The 24,551-nt window shown below is 37.1% G+C and overlaps 2 protein-coding genes and 1 long non-coding RNA gene across 4 annotated transcripts in view; all 3 read left to right on the top strand.

Annotated features, from left to right (window-relative positions):
• LOC107587692 (double C2-like domain-containing protein beta) overlaps window positions 1-3,272 on the top strand; it is a 251,064-nt gene extending 247,792 nt beyond the window's left edge. For both annotated transcript variants that reach the window (XM_016275571.1, XM_016275570.1), the window contains one exon: window positions 1,422-3,272. In XM_016275571.1, coding sequence (XP_016131057.1) covers window positions 1,422-1,558 — 137 coding nt within the window. In that variant the 3' untranslated portion in view covers window positions 1,559-3,272. The remainder of the gene's footprint in view (window positions 1-1,421) is intronic.
• A 2,974-nt stretch (window positions 3,273-6,246) lies between these two features.
• On the top strand, window positions 6,247-9,175 carry LOC107587691 (uncharacterized). Its single transcript, XR_001609499.1, has 8 exons — window positions 6,247-6,328; window positions 6,844-6,899; window positions 7,148-7,195; window positions 7,382-7,465; window positions 7,781-7,838; window positions 8,478-8,546; window positions 8,789-8,835; window positions 9,074-9,175. It is a non-coding gene; the product is annotated as an uncharacterized lncRNA (long non-coding RNA).
• Window positions 9,176-11,078: 1,903 nt separating this feature from the next.
• Window positions 11,079-24,551, top strand: part of LOC107587690 (GATS-like protein 2) — a 22,180-nt gene continuing 8,707 nt past the window's right edge. The window contains exons 1-6 of the mRNA XM_016275568.1: window positions 11,079-11,620; window positions 16,534-16,604; window positions 17,415-17,608; window positions 22,816-22,948; window positions 23,232-23,355; window positions 23,717-23,827. Of these exons, the coding sequence (XP_016131054.1) occupies window positions 11,508-11,620; window positions 16,534-16,604; window positions 17,415-17,608; window positions 22,816-22,948; window positions 23,232-23,355; window positions 23,717-23,827 (746 nt within the window). The 5' untranslated portion in view covers window positions 11,079-11,507. The remainder of the gene's footprint in view (window positions 11,621-16,533; window positions 16,605-17,414; window positions 17,609-22,815; window positions 22,949-23,231; window positions 23,356-23,716; window positions 23,828-24,551) is intronic.

The raw sequence follows: 24,551 nt of genomic DNA, 5'->3' as shown, positions 1-24,551 counted from the left end.
AAAAGGAAGGTAAGGAAAAGGGACACTGACATAGACCAATAAAATGTAGTTTTTCAATATATCTCCTCCTCTCAGGTTCACATAGGGTGGTGAAATAATCCTTTGACATGGTTAAAAATAATGAACGTTTCCTCCAGTGGGTGTAGTTCTCAGAGTAATATGACATGTTGCGTTCTACTTTTGTGTCCTTAAACGCTCGTTTTTTTGCTTATAAAAACGTAGTTAGATTCAACGTTGTGATGATCGCAAATGCACCAGGGTTTGATAGAATCAAGAGAGTGTGAAACCAGACCAATGCTGCGGGGGTGTGCCGGGAACAATCGCGCTCGGGTTCGAACCACAGCAAACGAGCCCAGTGTGAAAGCCACCTTAATACACTGATCTAATATAAACATGCGATTTCTTTCCCAGCTGTTTACGTTCACAGACAACTGACTGGGTTTATGTAAATTGTGTGTTTTTTAAGATAACCTTGTGTGTATTTGACAGCTTAAGCGCAATAAGACATGAAAAAGAACTTAGTTTAGTACTCACATGCTGTGTGACAGCTGCTTTCTGTGCGCGTGCTTCGGATGTGTGCGCTCAGAAAACACTATATCAGAAGTTTAAACTGATATGGCTTTAAAACGTTGTTTTGGCAGAGTATCCAAGGTATGAGATGTAAAGGCACAGCCCTATTCTGGAAAAGTGGGCGAAGAACAGCAGCTCATTTGCATTTAAAGATACAAGCACAAAAACAGCATGTTTTTGTTTTCACTCAAAACAGCCATTTTCAAAATGATATAATGATGTGTGGGGTATTTTGAGCTGAAACTTTACAGACACATTCTGGGGACAACTGAGACTTTCATTACATCTTGTAAAAAGGGGCATAATTGGGGCATAAATATAACACAAATTATTTTTGTCATAAAATATTAGATTTGATTTGCAAAGACAATTTAGTATAATTTTCTAATATAATAATTTACCGTAATTGGACAGAAAACTCCTAATTATTTTGCTATAAACATTTAAGTGAAATAGAAAATAAAAGGAAAAACATTAGTGGTTTGATATTTTCAACCCATTCATACTGATGTTAAGACTATCACAAGCCATTCTTGCAATTTAGACAAAACCTCATATCTGTACCAGACAGCTAGATGAGTTTATCCAACTAAAAAGTTTAAACTGACAGTTGAGAAGCTGAATTAGCAAACAAATGTAACAGAAAACCAAATGTTGAAGTTTGCAAAAAATGTATGTACATTATCAAAAGATGTAAGATATAGTGCTGACCCAATTGGGCAAGTTTTGTCAACAGGCCTGAAATTCTCTTGAGCAAGTCATCCTTATAGTCAAGGCCCGAGTCCCATGGGGATCTATTGACCTTTGGTTGTTTTTAGCCATTTTAATGAACTTTTCCACCCTTTCTCCAGGTGGAGTGTCTTTAGGTATCAATGCCAATGGCGAGAGGCTAAAACACTGGTTTGACTGTCTGAAAAACAAGGACAAGAAAATCGAGCGCTGGCACACGCTAACCAATGAACTCCCTGGTTCAGGGTACAATGACTGAAAGGCTCTCTTTCTAGTGGTTGCACCGATGCCCTGCCCCTTTCCTACATGATGTCGATGTAAAGCCCAGCAGCCTGTGATGGATGGATCAACACTCCAGCAGTCCACTGATTTAGAGATGGGTGCCAGTATCTGTTCCCAACTAACACACCTGCTCTATCTCTTGTACTTTTCCTGGTGTTGAGCTTACAGTCTGATTGTGTGGCTTGATGTGGCTTTTGGGCTTATATAGGGGTCTTTAATCAGCCTGTGTTTGTACAACCTCATTGAAAATGGAGAGATGTTCCCACAGCCAACAAGAGATCAGTTCCTGTCTTCAAATATTTAACCACTCTACTGTTCTCTTTCTCCATTCTCTTGGCTATCTTCGAGGTTTTATGTGTATTCAAGAATGCTGTTTACAGACATCAGCTCTCAGTAAATGTATCATTATGCGTATGCATCATGGCAGCAAAGAGGCTCTGAAAATACACTTTCCAAAACAATATCGTTTACAGTCCAAAACCTTTCTGATGCCTATCTTAAGGCCAGGGCATAAACTACACAATTGTGTTAAACAGACAGGTGATTGTGAAGATTATATATGTTGATGGAGGTTAAAAAAAATCTTACAAATATAAACTCTCAACAAATTTGTCAGTTTTTGCTGCCCCCTTCTATTACAACAGGCTAGAATGTGTGTTGTTGTTTTTTTTCATGAATAACCTCCTAGTTAGTCTACTTAATGAATGTAATTGATCTTTTACTTTCTGTACTCTCACTGCAAATGAACAGTGTGACATTAAGACAGCACACAGCAGAGTTTCAATAGCCATTTTTCTAGAGAGGAAACAGTTTACACAGAGAACACACACAAATGCTGAAAATGCGCTATTCAAGAAGAAGACTGTGGATTATACAACTTTCATCTGGACATTTATCCTTATATTGTTTTAATGTGTTAATTACCAATTTTGGGATGAAACACTTTGCCCAAGCCCAATTCATATATTGCATTAACATTTTTTACTCTAAATTCTTCAGTCTGTAAATCAAAAAAAGGACTGAACAAACTATTGTTTTGAGATTTATTAATAGCATGTTTATCTTATTCTTCCTTTGAGCATTTTAAAGATGACTAAATATATTTTTTTAAATACTAAAGTCATTTAACATGTTATTTTAATTTTGTGGCATTAAATTATAACCAATGTATTATTTTAACCTTTCTGTGTTATTGCATATTTAGCATGTCGTTGGTGGGTATCGTAGATATTATTAAAGTATATTTAACAGTTGTGTTTTTCTCCCTCATTACCAGTAGATTTTATTCATTAAGGTAAACTCTAGATTGCAAATAAGACTTCAGATGTTGGCCATTTATTAAACACCTTAAAACTCCAAGGAGAACTCCTGTCTACAGACATACAATGTATGTTCACCAACAGAGAAACCTTATCGCTCTCTGACACCGTTCATCGTGCAAGCCACTCCTGTGACATTTTTGTAATCTTTTTGCTTTTGTACACAAACTCTATGGCATAAAAATGCATGCAATGTTCTTGGACTGTCATTAAAATAACTTTGCTTAATGTTTGATACTGCTGTTCTCCTCTGTAAAAAGAGAGTTCCCGTTTTTGTACTTTTGAACGCTATCGCATTGCCCGTCAGGTTGCTCTATTGACTGGACATGTGAATGCATGTTACAAAAAATAAATCTTGTCTTGTTTTGATCATTTTAACTCTCAGGCAATTGTTTGCAAATTATAGTGGTTCTCTGATTGAAGTCAATGTATTTCTCCTCCTGGTTCACCTTAATCTTGCACCGAATGGCCGAATTATCGTGCCTTTTCTTTTGTAACAGTGTGTTTTTTTGCACCGCTCACTTTACAGAGATTCCTAGATTGAAATTAGCTTTTAATATGGATACAATACATATGGCATAGTTATATTCTTGTCTGTGTTACACTGTTAAAGACACATTATGGGTATCCATTATGGGTATCCTTACACTGTGTGATAGTGCCGTGGATGGCATGGGTGCAAGGCTGAGGTCGAGGATGCTTGTATAACTTGTATAACAGATTCTGGCATCTGGTAGTGTTAAACATTCGGACTAAAAAAGAAACCGATTGGCTTTGTTTATTCGCCTCACTCGTTGTATATCTTAAATTGTTAATGCGTTCTTTGAATGTTTATTTAAACCATATTATAAGATCTTTAGTACATTGTGTTTGATCATCTATGTTAATTTTTGTGCACGTCACATTTATGTTGGTAAAAGTCACCCTGAAGTTAAAATACTGTAGAAATATCATAAACTACAATTAAGGGATTAATTATAATGTCATTATCAACCGCTGTCAGACACCAGAATCTGTTGTTTAGTTTTTGTCCAATTTCAAAACTGTTCAAGTATTATATCTAGAGTGTGTTTTTTACTATGGCGAATGATATTTGGTATTTACATGTTCAGAACTGGAAACCCATATCAAATAAAGTAGAAAAACACCTGAAAATGAGTTCACCTCTTTTTGTCTTGTAGATCAAACTGGGAGAAAACAGCACCCTTGGAGCTCAACTTTAAAAACACAAGATACTGAATACAAATTATTTTAAATATATATAATTATAATAATGTTAGGAATGTTTTATTGTTTCATTAACCTATTTTAGTTGTGCCAAAACATCTAAAACAAAAGTTTACAGAAACAACTTCTATCCTTCTGAAATAATGCTTTTAAAATTTGGAATTAACTCCTTTTTGCAAAAAAATCCAATGACAAAGAACTTTAAACTTTGAACTCTTTTACAAGTGCAGACACCTGGGCTGCGTTCCACTCCACTTTTAGACATGCACTCGCGAACTTCCCTAAGCACTTCCCCTTGCAATCCCCGCTGCCATTTTGAAGTGCGTTCCATTTCGCGAAGTGAACGAGGGAAGTTTATATGGACAGACCCTCGACCCCTCAATTTTGACAGAGGGAGTGAGTCTGCTTCATATGCACACTTCAGGCCGCTCCATAGACCACAATGCAACACGATTATGACGTCATCGCAGATTGCATTTAATTTATCCACACCCCAAACAACTCTATAATATATATATTTTTTTTTATTACGTTTATATCAGCCCAAACATACCTATACACATACAGAACATGTACAGAATACTGCACCAAACAAGGGGGGAACTGTAAACAATAAACCAACTCCATAGCTGATTCTAAGTGATCAAGGGTTTAGGACGTTCCAGTTCAGCCCATTGCAAGGGTTCCGCCAGAAGTGGGCACTCGTGCAACGTAATCAATGATGTACATCCGAGTAAATGAGACTGGAGGGTAGTTAGCGAGTGAAGGGCATAAAAAATGAACTGGAACGCAGCCCTGCTGTTCCTCACTTTTCTGGGCCTGGTTGAGCCGGTGGGCCTGATAACTCAACAGCTCTACCACTCTCCTCCGCATCACCCTGTAAACAACGTATGCTGTTCTGTGTCAGCTGTGTCACACGGATACGCTGTTTTCGTTCAGATCAAATCACAACAACGTAGGAAACAGATCCGGCGTGACGCAGCTAACACAGAACAACATACGTTGTTTACGTCCAGTTGATACTCTCCAAAATGGCGCTACAGGGTAATGCGGAGGAGACGAATTGTTGAATAAAGTCGTTTTTTTTCTTTTGTGCACAAAAGGTATTCTCGTACTTCGTAAAATTATGGTTGAACCCTTTAGCCTATTGCTTAGCCTACTGACTACTGCGTTCACCGTAAAATGCATTTTTTGTAATGATGATATATATGTGTGTGTGTTCATGTTTATATTTTTATTTGTTCATTTTAATATTAATATAGAACCAAAGGTTTTTTTTTTTTTTGAGCAACTGGGTTGGTGCCCTATGCAAACTGCGTACTCTGCATATGTAGCGTCGGTACTGATTGGGCCTAAATAAGTTGGACTTTTCCAACATTTATTATTATTATTATTATTATTATTATTATCATTGAACAAACAACTGAATAGTTTTAAGTGATTTTATTAGAAATGTGTGTGTGTGCGCGTGTCAGGGGTAGCAGTAACATTTTGAAATATTTTTACTATTTAAAATAACTGCTTTCTATTTGAATATATTTTAAAATGGTTGCTGTGATCAAAGCTGAATTTTCAGCATCATTTCTCCAGTCTTCAGTGTCAAATCCTTCAGAAATCATTCTAATATGCTGAATTGCTGCTCAAGAAACCTTTTTTAAAAATTATTATTATCAATATTTAAAACACTTGAGTACATTTTTTTTCAGGATTCTTTGATGAAATAGAAAGATCCAAAGATCAGCATTTATGTGAAATAAAAAGCTTTTGTAACATTATACACTATACCATTCAAAAGCTTAGAGTCAGTATATTTTTTATTTTTTGGAAAATAAATTATAGAAATTAATACTTTCATTTAGCAAGGACGCTTTAAATTGATCAAAAGTGATGATAAAGACATTTATAATGTTACAAAATATTTCTATTTCAGATAAATGCTGTTCTTCTGAACTTTCTATTCATCAAAGAAATCAGAAAAAAATTCTACTCCGCTGTTTCCAACATCATCATAATGAATGTTTTTTGAACATGTGTCGATTTTAATTGCTTAACGTTACCACAGAAACGCAGAGGAGAGCGCAGAGCCGTAAAATGTCGTAAAGTCAGAGCCTGTGCTATAAAATGTGACGCTCTTCTTCCGGAGTCTCTCTCAGCTTCAACCCGTCTGCGAGTGCTTGTGAAGAAGTGTGGCTTAAAACTAGGTACTTGGCTCTTTTTGTGTCTGAATCTGCCATTTCAGCAATTCAATTACCCACATTGTGTTCTCTTAAGTTTGATTTACGGTAACATTTAATAGGTTTGACGCAAAGTCTTTCTTTTACGTGCTAGCGAATAGTAGACTACACCACGTGGTGAGTAGTCCTGCGGAATCGTGTGCGTAGAGAAAACTAGCGAACTAAAATGTTCTTTATTCCGATTGCTTCTGTAGTTAAATGCAGCAATTATATTGCTCTATACGGATCCATTGTGGGTAATTTGGTCCTTGTGAGGAACACGTGTTTAAAGGTTGATCGGATCTCGTAGATCGCCAAGCAGATCATCACAAGCGGAATTTCTCAAATAGGGCAAGTTCCTCTATCTGCTTGGCTAGAGAAACACCAGGTTTGCTTTCATCACTGTAGAATAGTTGCAGTGGTGACAATGAGGCCTGGAATATCCCCATCATGTCTAATTTAGGACGATATGAAGACTAATGTTCTTTTATTTCTCCCAACAGGGAATTCTTAGGCCTCTCCATGCTTGTAGAGTATAGTAACTGACATGTGCAGTATGGTAAGTCGTTTGGGTTTTTGATTTTTGGCAGTGGTTTGGAAAGGAAAGGCACAGTACTAGTCACAGTCTAGTCACGGTGGGCTTAGGAACAAGTGCAGTGCAAAAAATACAATTCCCTTCTCTTGCAACTCACTGTTGTGGCCACTAAATAACAGTGCTACTTATGAGAAGAGACATTTTTATCACAGAAAATGTTGCTGCTTTTTATTGATTACATGTCATTTCAAATAAGATGTGTGCGCTTTCAGGGTTCGGATGGAATAAAAGGTCCTCTTGTGAACGGACCGGCCAGTCGGGTAAGAATATAATGAAGAAGCCATAATGATGAATTGCCAGAGTTTTGTGATGATGATTGGCATTAATGTTCAACTGCTCTTATAAACCATGAAAGAGGATGTGCCTTTCTGAACACTCAAACTCCCTTTCATTGTTCTTAAAATGTAGACATGCTATGCTTTTCTTATGTTTCCCTATGCTTTCAGGCTTCAGAACAAAATGTGGGTGAATAATCCTGGGAATGAGTACATAAAATGCATGTTTTGCATCTGAAGAAGCTTGTCCTAATGGTAAATGTCACTGAATGTTAGCTTTTTTTTTTTTTTTTTTTTTTTTTTTAATAGTATCTGGTTTCGTTTTATCTGTAACATTTCAAAATGTGTTATTTGGTTTTATTAAATTGAGGTCTATCCCGACTTGCCCCTCTCAGTAGAGCTTAGTCGTTGGAAATGCCTCGGAGATAAAGTCTGTAGTATCGCTTTACCCATGTCGCTAATATCATTAGCTTTGTGGGAAAACGCTGCAGTACATTTAAATGAGCTTAAAGGATGTACCTTAATTTGTAAGGCACATAGAACAAATCACTTTAAATTTCCACTCTGTAGGTGTGATCTGAAGGATGTCCACTAGAAGGCGCAACACCCTGTGATTGGTGATTTGGAGGTTTGTAATGTTAAAGTGGTTTATTAGAAATAACATTAGTCAGCACTGTTGGTATCTGCATCCAGTTGTATGTCTGACTGAAGTGTTCATTTGCCAGTGCTAGAGAACCTTGACACCCGCTCTTATTGGACCTTATATGTTTGTTGTTGGGTCCTGGTGGTGGTCGAGACAAGGCCCTTATTTTTTATTTTCTATATAAATGCAGCCAGTCTATAAGCACTTCTCATAAGTATTGAAAAGTTGGTTGCTACACATTGCATTCCCAGATCCTGAGATGAATTTGTGTGGAGCAGCACTTGCCACGAACCAAGCTGAAGAGACCGGTTCATGTACAAGAATGCAGTGCTGTGCAAAATTTAAACCGCAGTATTTGGTTATTGAAATAAGCCATATTGTGATTTTAGTTTTACTTCAATTAATCATGCAGCTCAAGCTGGAAGCTGAGCTGGTTTTGATACAAAATTTCCTGCACAGCCTCTCTAGTGCAGAGCTGGTGTGCTTTCAATTCTCTCACATACCCAACATGTCATCCCCAGGATAACGGCATGCTGCGACCTACTCCTTTTAGAAGCCTTGAGACATTGTTTCAATAGCTCAATGTGTCTTGATAATCCTGATGTGTCCGTGTTGTGCCCACAGGTCCCATATTGCTAGATTGAAGAATGAATGCTGGCAGGCTATCGTTCTTCCAGTACTGTAAAATGAAAAGTAAGGCATTTGTTCTTGAACATTTCCCAGTTGCATGTATGTGATAAATTTGGTCATATACCAAGGCTTTTAGGATACGTGGTTCCTGACTTGCTGTGGACATGACCAAAAATTAAAACCCATCCTAATGAGTCACTTCAGTTGTGTTTCTGTTGGGATTTATTAGGAACATTTCCTTAAATGCACTCAACATACAACTCAATGCGAGGGTTGTGCGTGTTTAATTGTTTATGCTGTAACAGGGTTGGAGTTGGAGTGAAGGGTTTCCCAGCCAGACTTTTCTTGAAAGGTGAGAGATGTTCCACGTCTTTGGATCACTTTCAAAGGGGGTCAGCCACTTCTTTTCACTGGCGATCCTTAACGCTGTGATCCCACATCAGTGCCCTATGAGATGTTTTGCAGGTTTTTTTGCAAAAAATAAACTGCTTGCTGTCTTTTGGGGCAACACCTGATTCACTTAAAGCAATATCAATGGCTTATTGTATTGGCACTTTCAATATGAATGTAATTACTGCTGTCTTTAACAGTTGTTGCTGGTGAGGAGATCACACTGCACAGGGAAGCTGTAAACCTTCTGTTTTTGGAATGTTTTGTGGTGATGCAGTTTTCAATAAATTAAGTGAAATGTATCTGTGGATTTTAATTTTTTTCAGAAAGGCTGAAGGACCAATGTAAAATCCCAAATATCTCCCAACATGAATGCAAACAGTTTTTCTCTGTGTAATTTAGCCATCAAACTGCTACGGTTTTCTCATTAGAGCTCACCTTAGAAAGGATAGCATTAAGATTTGAAGCCTCATAGGCAGTGTCATGCCAGTAGGAGACTGGTTCTCAGGGCTTCATGTGGGTCATGGGGTTCAGATTAAAGGATTCTCTCTGCAGAGCACGGCATTTAGTGCTCCCCTTCTGCTTTGACAAGCTGCCTTTCAGTGTTTAACTAAGCCTTTATTTGTGAGCGCTTGAATGTTCTATTGCTGTGTTTGCTCTTTGGGGAATGTCTTAAAGTGTAGTTTTCAGATGGGAATTTGTTCATAAGGTATCGGTTTAGAAAAGAGAAATTGTTCAAGCCATAGAAGAGAATGGACTTGTGTATTTTATTCACTTGAATCTTTTAGATTAATTTCGCGCTTTTATAAGTCATTTTAATATTAAAGGATTAAGTCTGTATGAAATTACTCAAAAGCATTTTGCCTTTGTCTGTCTTGGATGACAAAGGTGTAAAGCTGATCCTTGTTGAGAGAAAGATGTAGTCTGATGTTAGGGTCCTTTAGCCTTTATTGTTAAATTTTCTTTATGAAGTGCATTACAGAAGAGAAATATTTACTGCTGGCTGAACAGTTTCTTGACCGAAACTAAAGATTCTCCACTCAAACTATTAATTTGGCTTTTCCAGTGTTTAACTTTTACAAGAAAGCATGTTAGGCCTAGGAAGACGGTTGCCTAATTAAAAACATTACCTGGTAACAAACATACCTGATACTAAAAGAAGTCCTAGTCCAAAGCTTGAATGTGTTCTGACTGGTAATGCTGAAAGGAATGGTGTCTAAAGAGGAGTGCTGTCCTTTTGAACTGAACAATGCCTGTCCCTGTGAGAGATCAGCGTGTCCCAGGGATCTTATCACAGCTGCACACAAAGAATGCTTGTTGTTTTATGACTCTGCAGCACCAGCCCTGGTTACCAATAGACTGCAATTGTGAATTATTAAACTTCTGCTGCCTTGTATTAGATGATGCACTCTGGGCCTGGACTTGGTAAATTAAGGGGAGTCATGATGTAATTATGCAATACATGGTTGCTTCAAATTACTTTGTCTTTTTTTTTTTTTCTTCTGTTAAAATTCTAGCTGGGAGAATTACTTCAATTGGCTATGTAAATATCGGTTTCATTCCACTTCTAATCTTTAATCTCGGGGGGGAGGAAACAAATTCCCCCCCCCCCCCCTACTGTCTTTTTTTTTGGTTTAGATAAAGACGGAATAGATTAATATTGATTGAAAATCCCCCATCACACTTTTACACAGTCAGTGATCAGCAGGATTTTGTTCAGGCTCAAGAAAAGGTCACATACTTTATGATCCAGTATGTGGCTAAACTGGGTCATACTTGATCCAGCAAAAGGCAATTTTTAGGCAGGTTTTTAATGCTAAAATATTAGTATTTTAGGAGGAGGAGGGGGGGCTTTACCGAAAGTACATTTTCTACATGGTGGGTGAAATTATCAATTTACATCAAACGAATGTTGTCCCAGGCCATGCGATGAAGGGGGTATAAATTCATCTACAACCATTCATTGGTCTTGAGGGAGAGGATGCCCATTAATAACATTTTGACAATTTTGTCCTAGGCCCTGTAAATGTTAGCGGTTTGGCCCTGTTCAAAATATATAAGTTCTGTGTACCAGCATATTTTTAAGCCTGTGTTAAATCTTTTGATCATTTTAGTTTAATGAAGGCATAGCTAAAAATGTTCATAACACTCAAATAATTTTTATATCCAAAAAAATTAATTCCATGGCATTTTATGCACATATGACTACATTTTAAAACCAAAAAAATGTGCATCTCGATAAACTGTCGCAGAACTACATTTCCCAACACGCACTTCCTGTACAATTCGTCCCGCCCCCTTTGTTTGACTGACAGGTTGTTTGTTTCACTCTTACCAGCTGCTTGCCCATTCCAATCCTTGTCGGAGTGGAAACACGGGGGCCGACAGTCCTCTTTTTTTTTCTCCCTTCCCGTTTACCTCGTTGTGCTTTCTTTTATTTCACCCCGCTTTACTCTCTTTCTCTCGTTTCCTTGGCAGACAACTTTTCCTTTTGTCTCCCCTCCTTTCCGCTCTGTTTTAAAGCCCTGTCCAGACTCCATAAGCTCTATTTATTTATTTATTCTTTCTTGTGTTATTAAAACGGAATAGGCAGTTATATTTTTTGGATGTACCACAAATGAGAAGACGCAAAAGATGGAGCTGCACATTTTAGAGCACAGTTTAAAAGTAGCAAGTATAGCGAAAGAGGGCATCCAGATTTGCACTCACGGATTAATCAAACTAGCTTTCCTGCCCTCTAAAACAAGGTAAGTAGCTTCACGAATCAGGTTTGCGTTGTGTTATACCTGTATTTACTGTCTTGAAGAATCTGCCGCGGAATTACATTAGCTTACCGCTACGCACCTCTTATGAGAGGCAGTTTCAGCACTTTTCATCCACATTTCTATCTGCTCCATCTGCCAGGCGCATGGCATCAACAAGTCATGTGTGTTTAGCGGTAATGATGGGCTGTGCTGTTGCTGGAGTTCATTCGACGGTAGAGGGGTGTGTGAATGTGCTCGGGGTTGTTTTTCTTCTTGTGCGGCGGTATATACGGAGGGGGATGTTGCTTTAAATCCCCCCGTCTGTGATGCTCAATGCACGATCACGTATTCAGCATCACGGCTTTGATACAGATGAAGGGGGCGAACCTGATGACTTGATGTGAAGCTTATCTTTTCGGTGCTTTAATCAAAAACTGACCTGTTTTGATCAGTTTGGCAGAGATCCGTTTGAACTGCTCGCTGGTGGAAACCTGTAAACCAATCTGCCGCGGAATTACATTAGCTTACCGCTACGCACCTCTTATGAGAGGCAGTTTCAGCACTTTTCATCCACATTTCTATGCTCCATCTGCCAGGCGCATGGCATCAACAAGTCATGTGTGTTTAGCGGTAATGATGGGCTGTGCTGTTGCTGGAGTTCATTCGACGGTAGAGGGGTGTGTGAATGTGCTCGGGGTTGTTTTTCTTCTTGTGCGGCGGTATATACGGAGGGGGATGTTGCTTTAAATCCCCCCGTCTGTGATGCTCAATGCACGATCACGTATTCAGCATCACGGCTTTGATACAGATGAAGGGGGCGAACCTGATGACTTGATGTGAAGCTTATCTTTTCGGTGCTTTACTCAAAAACTGACCTGTTTTGATCAGTTTGGCAGAGATCCGTTTGAACTGCTCGCTGGTGGAAACCTGTAAACAGCTGGAAGAAGAGGGAAAAGTTGTGGCCTGAACATGATTTGCTGCATAGGCTCACTGCCTGTGAACAGAAAGATTTTTTTTTACCACCTTTTATGTTTAGTAATGCACATTCATTGCTGCTGGTAACGTTCTGCAGTTGTTTTCTGTCTCATACTGATGCATCCTCAGATGAGGGTGTTTGTGAAAGACCATCTTATTCATAGAGTCCCAAATGCCCTCTTGCTGTGTTTGCTAAGGAGAGTGTGTGAGCACATCTCCAGTCAGAGGCTGAACCTCAGGGAGAAACATCCTGTTCAGTCGTTTAGTCTTGTTAGACTGTGTGGACACACACACACACAGAGGCCTCTAGCTAGAGTTGAAGTGGTTAGAAAGGCGGAGTAGGTTGTTTTCATGTCTGTGTAAGTGTCTTGATTAAAATAAAATCAGTGGTTTAAATCTGGGGCCTAATTCTGTTCAGGCCCCTTTTATTTTTCATGTTTACTTGCTCTAACATTCGGAAATCTCATTTTCCATTTTATGCTTCTTAATGGCTGTCATGTTCTGCATACTTGTTTTGAAAAGGTATTATTGCATTCATGAGACTGAAATTAAGCAAACAAGTATGCGTGTTAGATATTGGCTTTGACATTAAAAAAAACAAAAACATCAGTCGACGACTAGTAGTTAGACATGTTTGAATAGGAAACCTTTCTTTGGAGATCAAATATGTTTTGTCGTGACTCAGAGCCTGGAACAGCAATGATGGCATCACCTCGTATCCAAAGGAAAAATACTGAAAATAGCAAATTAACATCTCAGCAAAACTATTCAAGGTCTGCCTGCAAAAGCAGGGTTATTAATTTGCGAATTGAAGATTTATCACCGTAAAAAGCTTTGCAGCTGTGCTGTTTTAAACATTCAGGTTCTGTTTACAGTGACATATTCCTCCTGGTGGTTTGCATCTGGCTGTGAACAGCGTTTCTATTGTATTCAGTGCTGTATGTCTTGCCCAGCAGGCCGTGAAATCTGTTTTAAGAGCTTTTTTTGGATCTGAATGTAACCATGTAGAAATGGCATTTTTGATATGGCTTCTTTTCTGATTTTGAATCTTTAAACTGATGCTGACTTGACAAACACTTTTATGCTAGGTGATAGGAGGAAACACTTGTTTTTCTGTCGCAGAGGCACAGCTTGAATCTATTTATTTAGGCTAGTAGCTGTTTGTGAAGTGTATCAGAGTGATGTCGAATGCACACAACACGAGGGGAGATCTGGAAATAGTTGATTACAGTTAGAAACATTGTTGCCAGCCCTTGGGTTGTGCTGGCTCACTGTTTGTCCTGCAAGATATAGAGGAAGTCGTTTTTTTTCACACAGGAAGATACAATGAAACAACACAGTTAACCAAATGCAGTGTCACCATTAAAACAAAAAGATATATATATATATATATAAATCAAATAAGGGTAATAATAACTTGCTCCCCCTCTGAAAATCCTTTTTGGCTGATGTCAACAAGACTTCATATTTTTAAAATAGGTTGCGAACCGTTTATATTTTATTTTGACTTTGAATGCTGATTTGAAAGAATAGCTCACCAAAAAAAAAACTTCTCGAAGTATCTTTTTTTGTATTTCCCAGAAGAAAGAAAGCAAAGGTTTGGAACAACAAAAGGGTTATTTTTCATTTTGGTGTTAACCAAATGTGCATGTAGTGATGTTTATAATAATAATAATAATAATAATAATAAATTGTTATTCTGCTCCAGTTGCTTTCACTGTGTGTTGTTTTTAGGGTAAGGGTAAGAAGGCTTTATTAGGGTAATAATAACTTGCTCCACCTCTGAAAATCCTTTTTGGCTGATGTCAACAAGACTTCATATTTTTAAAATAGGTTGCGAACCGTTTATATTTTATTTTGACTTTGAATGCTGATTTTAAAGAATAGCTCACCAAAAAAAAAACTTCTCGAAGTATCTTTTTTTGTATTTCCCAGAAGAAAGAAAGCAAAGGTTTGGAACAACAAAAGGGTTATTTTTCATTTTGGTGTTAACCAAATGTGCATGTAGTGATGTTTATAATAATAATAATAAATTGTTATTCTGCTCCAGTTGCTTTCACTGTGTGTTGTTTTTAGTCTACAGGTAAGAAGGCTTTATTTCCAGCAACATTACTGGATAAACGGGAACAGCCATCTTGTAATTTCAGGATTTCTCACCTAAAAATGGAGTTAGGAAATAAAAAGCGGTAAATATATTTTTAGATAAACTGCTGGAATCAATAATTATTTGGTAGTGCATTTGAAAATAAGATTCAATGTGTGTGTCCTCGGAGACCTCAGGAACGGTTGTTAGGAGCACATTTCTGAGCAGAGGCTCTGAGTGAGTGAGTCATAGCCTGTTGAAAATTTACAGTGGAGATGTTTTGTTGCTCCAATTTAAGGGCATAAGACCTGCCTTTCCTCTGTGATTATTGTTTTGCTTTTATTGCTCATCTCAGGACTCAAATTAGTGTAGATCCATCACTGTCTCTCTCTCTCTCTCTCTCTCTCTCTTTTCACTCAATGACTCCAATTCAGCTCAACGCTGAATGAATTCCTAGTGCTGCAGAAAGGTGGATTTTTATGTAGAAAAATAAGTCAGTCAGTTTCTTATTAGTGCTTTAAATTATAAAACAATTCAAGAAGTACTTCATTAATACCGTACAAAGACATCTACACTTCAGATACCTTTCTGTACTGCAAATGCTGTGTCATTTAGACTCAAGGGGATTTCAAACAATCCAGTGACACAGCACCAGAAGTGTCTGACAGCTTGCAAAAACCTTGGGGGGAAAAAAAATGATACACTATGTCGGAGGACAGGCCCATAATTAAGGACTCTTCTTACCTGGTGTCTGGAGCCGTTTGGGATGCACGAGCAGCGTTATGAGCTGTATGAGCTGAGGCTGCCTGTAATTTGTGCAGCAATGTGTCTGCTTATGTTTGCACAGGCACATTCTGCACAGATATATTTTTCCTGTTTTGTCATCTTTGGGGAAAGAAATTATACTGTGTATGAAAGGCTGATAAAACCAGCATTTAGCTGAACAATTGTATTCCTGAATTATTTATTATTTAGAGCATTTGATAAAAGCATTTAATTTGATATGATTATGACATCAGGGTGGTACAGCTGTCCTCCTGATATCATAATAAAAAAAAAAAAATCTTGTCTCTATATATATATATATATATATATATATATATATATATATATTTGAAAATAATAATTAAGATATTTACACACATGTATACAAAGTGAAAGGAATCTTTTTACTTCATGGTTACACCACATGACATTTTAGAATCATTAAGTTGTAAGTTTTCTTGAAATTTTTATTAAGGTTTGGAACAAGTTTTTTTTCTAAGCGGAGTAGCTGTTGGGTTTCTCTAAGCTGGTCTGTATTATTCTTCCATCTTTCATGTCCATTCAAAAACAATGCACTAAAGTTCAAAAACGTCAAATCCCTAAGCCTGAGCAATTGACTATTTGATATTTATCAATGAATTGTTTAAGATATTCACAAAAATTACTTTTTCCCTTTAATAAACATTTTTGAAAATAATAAAGACGTTTACACTCACACGTATTCAAGCCAAGGTGTATGGAAAAGGTTATTTTTACTTAATGGTTACATTAAATTTAAAAAAATGTATATATATATATTTTTTTTTTGAAAACTGTTCTCAACTTACTGGCTAAAGTCTCGATGTTCTGGTCTTTAGATTTGAATGTTGCTTGTTTTTTTGTTTGTTTTTGCTTTTTTTTACAAGGGTATTATCCCTGTCATTCATGTCCATTCAATAATGCATCAAATTTTAATTCTTCAAATACCTATGCCTGAACAATAGATGTGCATGTTCATAGAAGCTTCTCAGGAATATGATATTACATTTTATTCATTACTCTGGTCCTTCTTGGCTTATAATTTCCATCTCTTTTTCATTTTGCTTCTCTCCAGATGTAAGTTCTTTAGTTTGACCGAAACTCCAGAGGATTACACCATTATCGTGGATGAAGATGGCTTTAAAGGTAGGTCTCGTGGTTACTCTTTTACTAAGAGTGCACTGGGTTTAGTGCAGCGAGGCAAGATTAAGTCATGTAAAGTATCACCGATTCTCTATAATTCCTTGTAGCTTGATTCCCTGCCAATGTTTGACCACATATTGCTCCATCAGTGCCCCCACCCCCCACATTTCCATTATAGGTTACTAGAGGCTAAGCTGTCAGTGGCTTTAGTTTTGTGGTTGATAGAGTGAATCCATGTCATTAGTGGTTACCAAGGTGAAACCCGTTTGTAGCCATGGATACCAGAAGCTCTGTGTTGTGAAATGGGTACAAGTATTTCAAAATCCCCGGATATTTGTGGGTTTGTTGGCAGCTTTTTCGGGCCATATTTAATCTGGAGAACTATAAATCTGATACATGAAAGTGTTTTTTTTCATCCCGATCTTCCCCCGTATTTCACATGCTGTCGATTTGAAAAGTAATAGATTAGTTTTCTTAGCTTTGAGACCATTTTAATGTTCTTATCAACAAAATCCAGTGGTCTGTTTTACAAGAAAACTGAACAAAAATATTGGTAACTCGTGTTGCACTACACAGATTTCTGTACAACCAGGAAGTCCCTCCCACTGAAGCCTATTGGTTGTTTTACAAAAGCTCTTCGAAATGCACCACCCCAACTTCCTTATTCAGTAGCAATTACATCAACACAAAAAAGAAAGCTGTCGCGATTTCATATGGTCTATAAAGATTTCAGTCATCACCTTTAGGTCGAGCATTCAGTATGTTCAAAGTCACCTCCATGACACTTTTTTTTGTTGTTGTTGTCTGTTTCAGAGCTGCCGGAGTCTGAGTATCTCAGTGTGGCCGATGCGACGTGGTTGGCTCTTAATGTGGTGTCCGGGGGCGGGAGCTCTACCAGCTCTCAGCCAATCGGTGTAACGAAAATCGCAAAATCAGTCATCGCCCCGCTGGCAGACCATAATATCTCTGTGTTCATGCTGTCAACATACCAGACTGATTTTATATTGGTGAGTGTCACAGATGCTTAGGATATAGAGAGCAAGAAACAATTGCCTAATTTTTATATTTCCAAAATTACATACTGTTTGCATTTCCACCAGAATTAAGGAGTTGTTTTTTTTTTACTCAGTTATTTTTCTCCATTAAAACAATTGACACACACAAAGAAGCACATGACACCATCATATAGGTAATTCATATGAAAGCATCATTTATATTTACTACAAAACAAATTTCAGGGATTTTAGCGACACCTAGTTCAGGGGTCATCAATTAGCTTGGTTCCTTCCGGACCGTGAGACAATGGTTTCACCATTTCTACAGTTTAAATGAGCAGTGCAATCAAACAACAGAGCTGTTCATACCACAAGCACTTAGGGTCGCAATATTTAACTTCTAGCTCCAGAGTTGGTGCTTTTAAGCCATTTGTGTTCCCTGTACGTTGCTTCTCTCCTTAGCTAAAAATGTAAACCGTTGCATTACTGATTAAAATAAATAAATAAATGAGATGACATGGTTATTTTAACAACAGTAGTGCAGACACTGTGGCGAGCAGCACAAGATCTTGACATTGTAAAAACACTGTAGAAATAATGCAACAATATAAAACATTTAACTCCGTCCATTTAACTAAATCAAGTTTGTGTCAGATTAATGGCACCTTTACACAAAGTTTTTTTCATCTACATTTAGAATGATTATTTTTGCATGTTAAGAGCATTTAATCATAAACATTGTTCTAACTGGCATTGATCCAAACTTGTTCCTGGAGGGCCAGTGTCCTGCAGAGTTTAGCTCCAGCCCTAATTAAACACACCTGAACCAGCTAATCAAGGTCTTTAGGATTACTAGAAAGATCCAGGCAGGTGGGTTGGAACTGGCTGAAGCTAAACTCTACAGGACATTCGCCCTCCAAGAACAGGATTGGACACCCCTGAATTAGATCATTTCTGGCATGGATGGGCAAGAAAAGATACTTTGAATTTACTAACTAGTTCCTGGTAATTTGGTTTTTGCTAATGCTAAAAATGTTCTCTTTTTTTCAGTAAGCCTTATGTGCTATTCATACTGTAGGTATCTGACTGTAAAAACAATGTTAATAGTCTGATTAAACAGCTGATCTTACATTTTAATATTTATATCCAATTTGGCTCAACTGATAATAACTGAAATAATCTCAGACGCCACAGTTTTGGCTCAGTATCTTAATCCTTTGTGACTATTTTGCCTTTTTTTTTTTTCTTTTATAAAGTACTACTGCTTGACTACATGGAAATTTATAACTATTCCAATAAAGTATTGTCCGGACAAGGATATAAAATACAGAGATTGGACCTCTTGTAAATTTAAAGGATTAGTTCATTTCCAGATTGAAAATTCTGTCATCATTTACTCACCCTCCGAACAGTTGATGGGCACCATTGACTTCCATAGCCGGGAAAAAAATGCTATGGAAGTCAATGGTGCCCATCAACTGTTCGGATACTAACATTTTTCAAAATATTTTCTTTTGTGTTCAACAGAAGAAAGAAACTCATACAGGTTTGGAACAAGTGGAGGGTGAGTAAATGATGACAGAATTTTAATTCTGGAAGTGAACTACTTTAATTGAACGCCCCTGACCTAGATAAAGAGTTTCGTTCTCTCTTGGTTGATTCACTTCACTTTTGTGCAGTACGGCATTGCATAGAATCATCTCTGACTTATTCTGGAGTTTACACTCACTTAGACAATCCTCATTACTTGAACTGTAGGAAATGATGTGAATCCACACATGAAGAACTAAAAAATCAATATAAGGATCAAAAACATGAATGTTATATCATGAGAAAAAGAACTCCAATACATGACAAACATAAACCAGTCTATTGCGATTAAGATGATATGAAAACAAGCCCTGTGATATGTAGTTTGAATAAGTGTCATATTATTGGTTGATATTAAAATACAGATTCACAGCTTCTCCATTTCATAGCACAAGTTGAAACTGTCCTTTTATATAAGGACATGGCATTATGTCTGGTTATTGCTATGAGATGATCAAATTTTAAACAATACATACAGTAAATCCTGAGCAAGTCATCACTTCTCCTTTCCTTTAACCAAACCATCCACCATGACCACAGCCAGTTGCTGTCATCTCAGCACATTTCCACTTTGTGTGTGTTTGTGAACACATTCCCAGTCAGCAGTGGTACGGTCACCAGAGCCTGTTTATGAAAATAACAAGAAATGTGGGAGCAATGGTAATCTGGGGTAGTTATGTAAAGAGGATAAAGCCTGTGGATCAGCAGCCGCTTACTGGAATTTACCGGAAAGTTCAGGTTCCACACCAGCTGCTCCCAGCCAGAGGAATAATCACAGAGCTTTATAGAAAGAGAGAAGATGACCTGCCTCCTGTGCTGGGCCACTGGAGAGGCCATTTCCTTCTCATCCTCACCCTGTCCTTCGCTCTTGGCCTGGTTACTTAAAACTTTAAGAGCAGTTCAGAAATACCCGTCTGTGTCCGGCCCATCAGACCTAGAGCACACAGATGTCTCCTTCATTTGGATCACTAAAAAAAGGGAAAGAGAATATTGTCTTCCAGAGGAGTTGTTGATGGGTTAAAGCTTTCCAGCCCTGGGGAAAAACTCAATGTTGTATAAGGCTAAGCTAAATAGCTTGAAAAAATATTTCTATATATTATATTTCAGCCTCAGATATTCAATATTTGTATTCAGTATATTATTATTATTATTATTATTATTATAAAAGTTTAACCCATCATTTCAACCAAACAACTATTGTTACTTAATGCAAGAAATAAAATACAGCAAAAATATAGTTAATGCACGTAATGATTTTTAATAATTTTCATAAATATGCACAAATATATTTTTACTAAAATATTTGAAAACATGAAATGTAACGTGGAGACTACCGTGAACATTTTTGAAGGATGATGCAAACAAATTTGACACTGGGTCAGTTTTGAATCAATTCTCTTCAACAGGCTATTTGAACTGATTCACAAAAACAATCAAACTTATCAACTCTTAACGCTGTTTTTGTTACTCAAATTTAAATCACATTTTTACTAAATGAACACAAGAAGTAATGATTTTTAATAATTTTTGTAAATACAAATATGAAAGAATGTAACATGGTGACTACTGTCCTTGTGACGTCAATTTTGAATCCATTGACTGCAACAGGCAGTTTGAACTGATTCTCAGAACTCTAACTCTGTGTTTCATACTAAAGTTTAATTTCAGACACGCCATTACAACTAAAACCTAATAGCTGAATTACAAGCATATTAAAATGGTAGCAATGTTTGTGATTTGCTTACTTTTGTGTTGCCAGCTAAATTTTATTGTATATTATACATTATAATCAGTGTTGGGGAAAGTTACTTTTAAAAGTAATGCATTACAATATTGCGTTACTCGCTAAAAAAGTAACTAATTGTGTTACTTGGTTACCTTTTATGGAAAGTAATGCATTACGTTACTTTTGCGTTACTTTTTAAATATGGTTCAACACTCTTCAGCAATAAAAAAACAATGAAGCACAATTGTTAGTTTCTCTAAAGTCATTTTTGCTTATTAGTATGTTTGAACTGGATCATCAAAGGTCAGCAGCAAAGACATTGGTTAATAAAATGGGATTAGATACATTTGTGTTATTTAACATTTAATTATTGAAGGTTTGCGTCATATTCTGAGTTTTAATTCATTTTGATGAATACTAAATCTGTTTTTTGCGAGTGGGATGAATTAATGCACATTAACATTTGTGACCCTGGAGCACAAAACCGGTCTTAAGTCGCTGGGGTATATTTGTAGCAATAGCCAAAAATACATTGTATGGGTCAAAATTATTGATTTTTCTTTTATGCCAAAAATCATTAGGATATTAAGTAAAGATCATGTTCCATTAAAATATTTTGTAAATTTCCTACTGTAAATATATCAAAACTTAATTTTTGATTAGTAATATGTATTGCTAAGAACTTAATTTGAACAACTTTAAAAGCGATTTTCTCAATATTTAGATTTTTTTTGCACCTTCAGATTCCAGATATTCAAATAGTTGTATCTCGGTCCAATATTGCCCTATCATAACAAACCATAAATCAATGGAAAGCTTATTTATTCAGCTTCAATTTGGAAAATTGACCCTTATGACTGGTTTTGTGGTCCAGGGTCACATTTAGTCTAGAACTACAGTAACATCATGTTCACACAGCGCACACAACTCCTCTGTACTTCCGATTTCTCCCACTATGGGGACAGGAGACTTGTCAGTCAATAAATGGGGGAAAAAAAGTAACTGGCATTACTTTTTTGAAAAAGTAACTCAGATATTTTCTTGTAAATTAAAAAGTAATGCGTTACTTTACTAGTAACTTAAAAAAAAAAAAAACTCGTAACTCGCGTTACTTGCAATACGTTACCCCAAACACTGATTATAATGATGCATATTAAACAATATATATTGTGATATATTGCCCAGCGCTTGTTGTATCGGTGTAAAATGTTTGCTCTTGTTAAACTATATTTAGTTTTCTCATGAGATAGTAATGGTTAGACGTAAACCTTGAAAATGTTTCAATTCTCTGGAGCTCGTAAAATAGTCCAAGGAAACTGTATATTCTTTATATGTATAACTGGATAGTTACCCTTGAAATACTGTGTGGCGCTTATTTAGTGCACCCATTAGGCCCTCACTGAAAAACTCTGAATTTCAGCTTAATTGGTTGCTTAAGACATCCTTGTATTGTTTTCCTTATAATGTATTCTGGGTTTGGTAGTGGTGTTTGAAATGCAAATGAATGTTCATTTGTGTTTAAGTCAGCTGGTTTTGGTTACTGAAGGAAAAGGCAGAAGCAGAGTCTAAATTAAGGGTTTCTACTTGTGCTTGTTTGTGTTTCTGTAGATGAGCTGGATTGAACGTTCATACTATTTCATAAATTGAAAATGCAGAAAAATAAGTTCGATAAGGTTTGTGCCTGTGTTCAGTTTTCTACTGTAGATGTAGCACATCCTGATACCACAGTTCATCAAGAGTGTAGTTTGGCACTGTCCTTTGGCACTGTCTGCAAACAGTTTTAATGGTTTATGATTGTTTGTTCCCTCTTTGAACAACTGAGCTCACTAAATCATCTTGTTGGTAGCTCTCTTAGTGTCTTACTAAATGAAAACTAACTTCTCATGTGCGATTCTGTCCATAGGTTAGAGAGAGGGATCTGCCCATGGTCATGCACACGCTGTCGTCAGAATTCACTCTCCTGAGGGTAGTCAATGGAGAAACGGTTGCTGCCAACAGTACCGGGGTCACCAATGGTTTTGTCAAGCCTAAACTGGGTAATCATCTGTCATTAGTCTGAGGGTGTGTCGGCGCATGGCATTTTGTGCATTTGCAGTACCAAGTGATGTTGCCGAGACTTAAAGGGACCCAAAAATAAAAATCCTGTTATCATTTACTCATCCTAATGTCATCACAAAACTTTCTGTGGTACATAAAAGATGATATTTTTAGTTTTTTTTTTCTTTTCCCAATGATCACCAATACTGTTTGGTTACCAAGTTTTTGGACTGACACACCAGAGGTGGATGTTAATGCCCGTTTAATTTTTTTTTTCCTCAGTCCCTCGGCCGATCATTCACCCTCTCTCCAGCCCCAGTAACATGTTCTGCGTTACCAGCCTGGACCCCGACACGCTGCCCTCGGTGGCCACACTGCTCATGGACGTCATGTTCTACTCGGGCGGGTAAGAGCTCCACGCCGGGCCGCTCACATATGGCAGTAACTGAGAGCCATCTGCCAGATCTATTAGAGAATGATGATAATACACACAGGTCGCTGTAAGGAGTGCATTAGGTGACGACAAAAGACTGGAGATAAAATGAGCAGTTTGTATTTGTACAAAATTGCCCTTCCTTATAGTGGCTGAACTTGTTTACTGCTCAGACAGTGGCATCAGGCCAACAATTAGAGGGAAAGATCAGATCAGAGTTGCCCTTATCATACTCCTCCTTCCATTTTTCACTGTTCCTTGTGAAAGCATCAGCTGAGTTGAGCTCTAATGAAGCTTGCGTAATAACAAGAATCCCTGCTGTGCTTCATTACAGTGTGAAAGAGACCGGGGGGCAGAGTGAGGACTCTGGACACATCCGCTTTTTCTCCTTCTCGCTGATCGAGGGCTACATCTCTCTAGTTATGGATGAGCAAACAACCCGGAGGTTAGACAAGCCTTGCATCTAACACTTTATTAATGTCAACATGAAAACACAATTGACCCCATTTAATTTCTCCAGGGATGTGATTCTTTAGGATTAATCGGAATTCCGAATTAATTCATTACATTGCCTGAAATCATTACTAGGGATGCTCCGATCCGCCTTTTTCGCTTCTGATACCGATTCCGATACCTAGGGTTCAGTATTGGCCGATACCGATTCCGATCCGATACCAGTGAAGTTTTTTCCCCTTATTTAAATAAATGTAGAATTTATATATCTCTGTGTGTGGAACTGATAATCATTCTTTCACAATCTTCTAGATACAGACTACTTCATTATAAAGAAAAATAAATTAAACAAATATGAAAAAATATAGGCCTATGTATATTTATAATCTATGACAAAAATGTATCAAACTAGGTTAGTGGATAATTCGGCAGCAAAAGTTATTCTAGAAAAATCACTGCACAATAATTTTAGAAATCCAAACATTTAGTGAAAAACTATTTTGTGGGGAACAAATAAAAGTGCTAAATATGGTAAAATGTTACACATTGCTATTTGTATTATTATAAAATCAATTCATTAAAAACATTCATGAATATATTTATATATATAAGTATATACTATAAAATTTAAATACATTTCTTTTAAATGTATAGCATATTTTTTTAATAAGACAACAACATATGATACGATAGGACAAAACAAATACAGTGCAGCA

Source organism: Sinocyclocheilus grahami, unplaced genomic scaffold (genome assembly GCF_001515645.1).
Source record: "Sinocyclocheilus grahami isolate Dianchi unplaced genomic scaffold, SAMN03320097.WGS_v1.1 scaffold95.1, whole genome shotgun sequence".
NCBI classification, from domain to species: Eukaryota; Metazoa; Chordata; class Actinopteri; order Cypriniformes; family Cyprinidae; genus Sinocyclocheilus; species Sinocyclocheilus grahami.
This window is presented reverse-complemented; position numbering and strand designations above follow the sequence as displayed.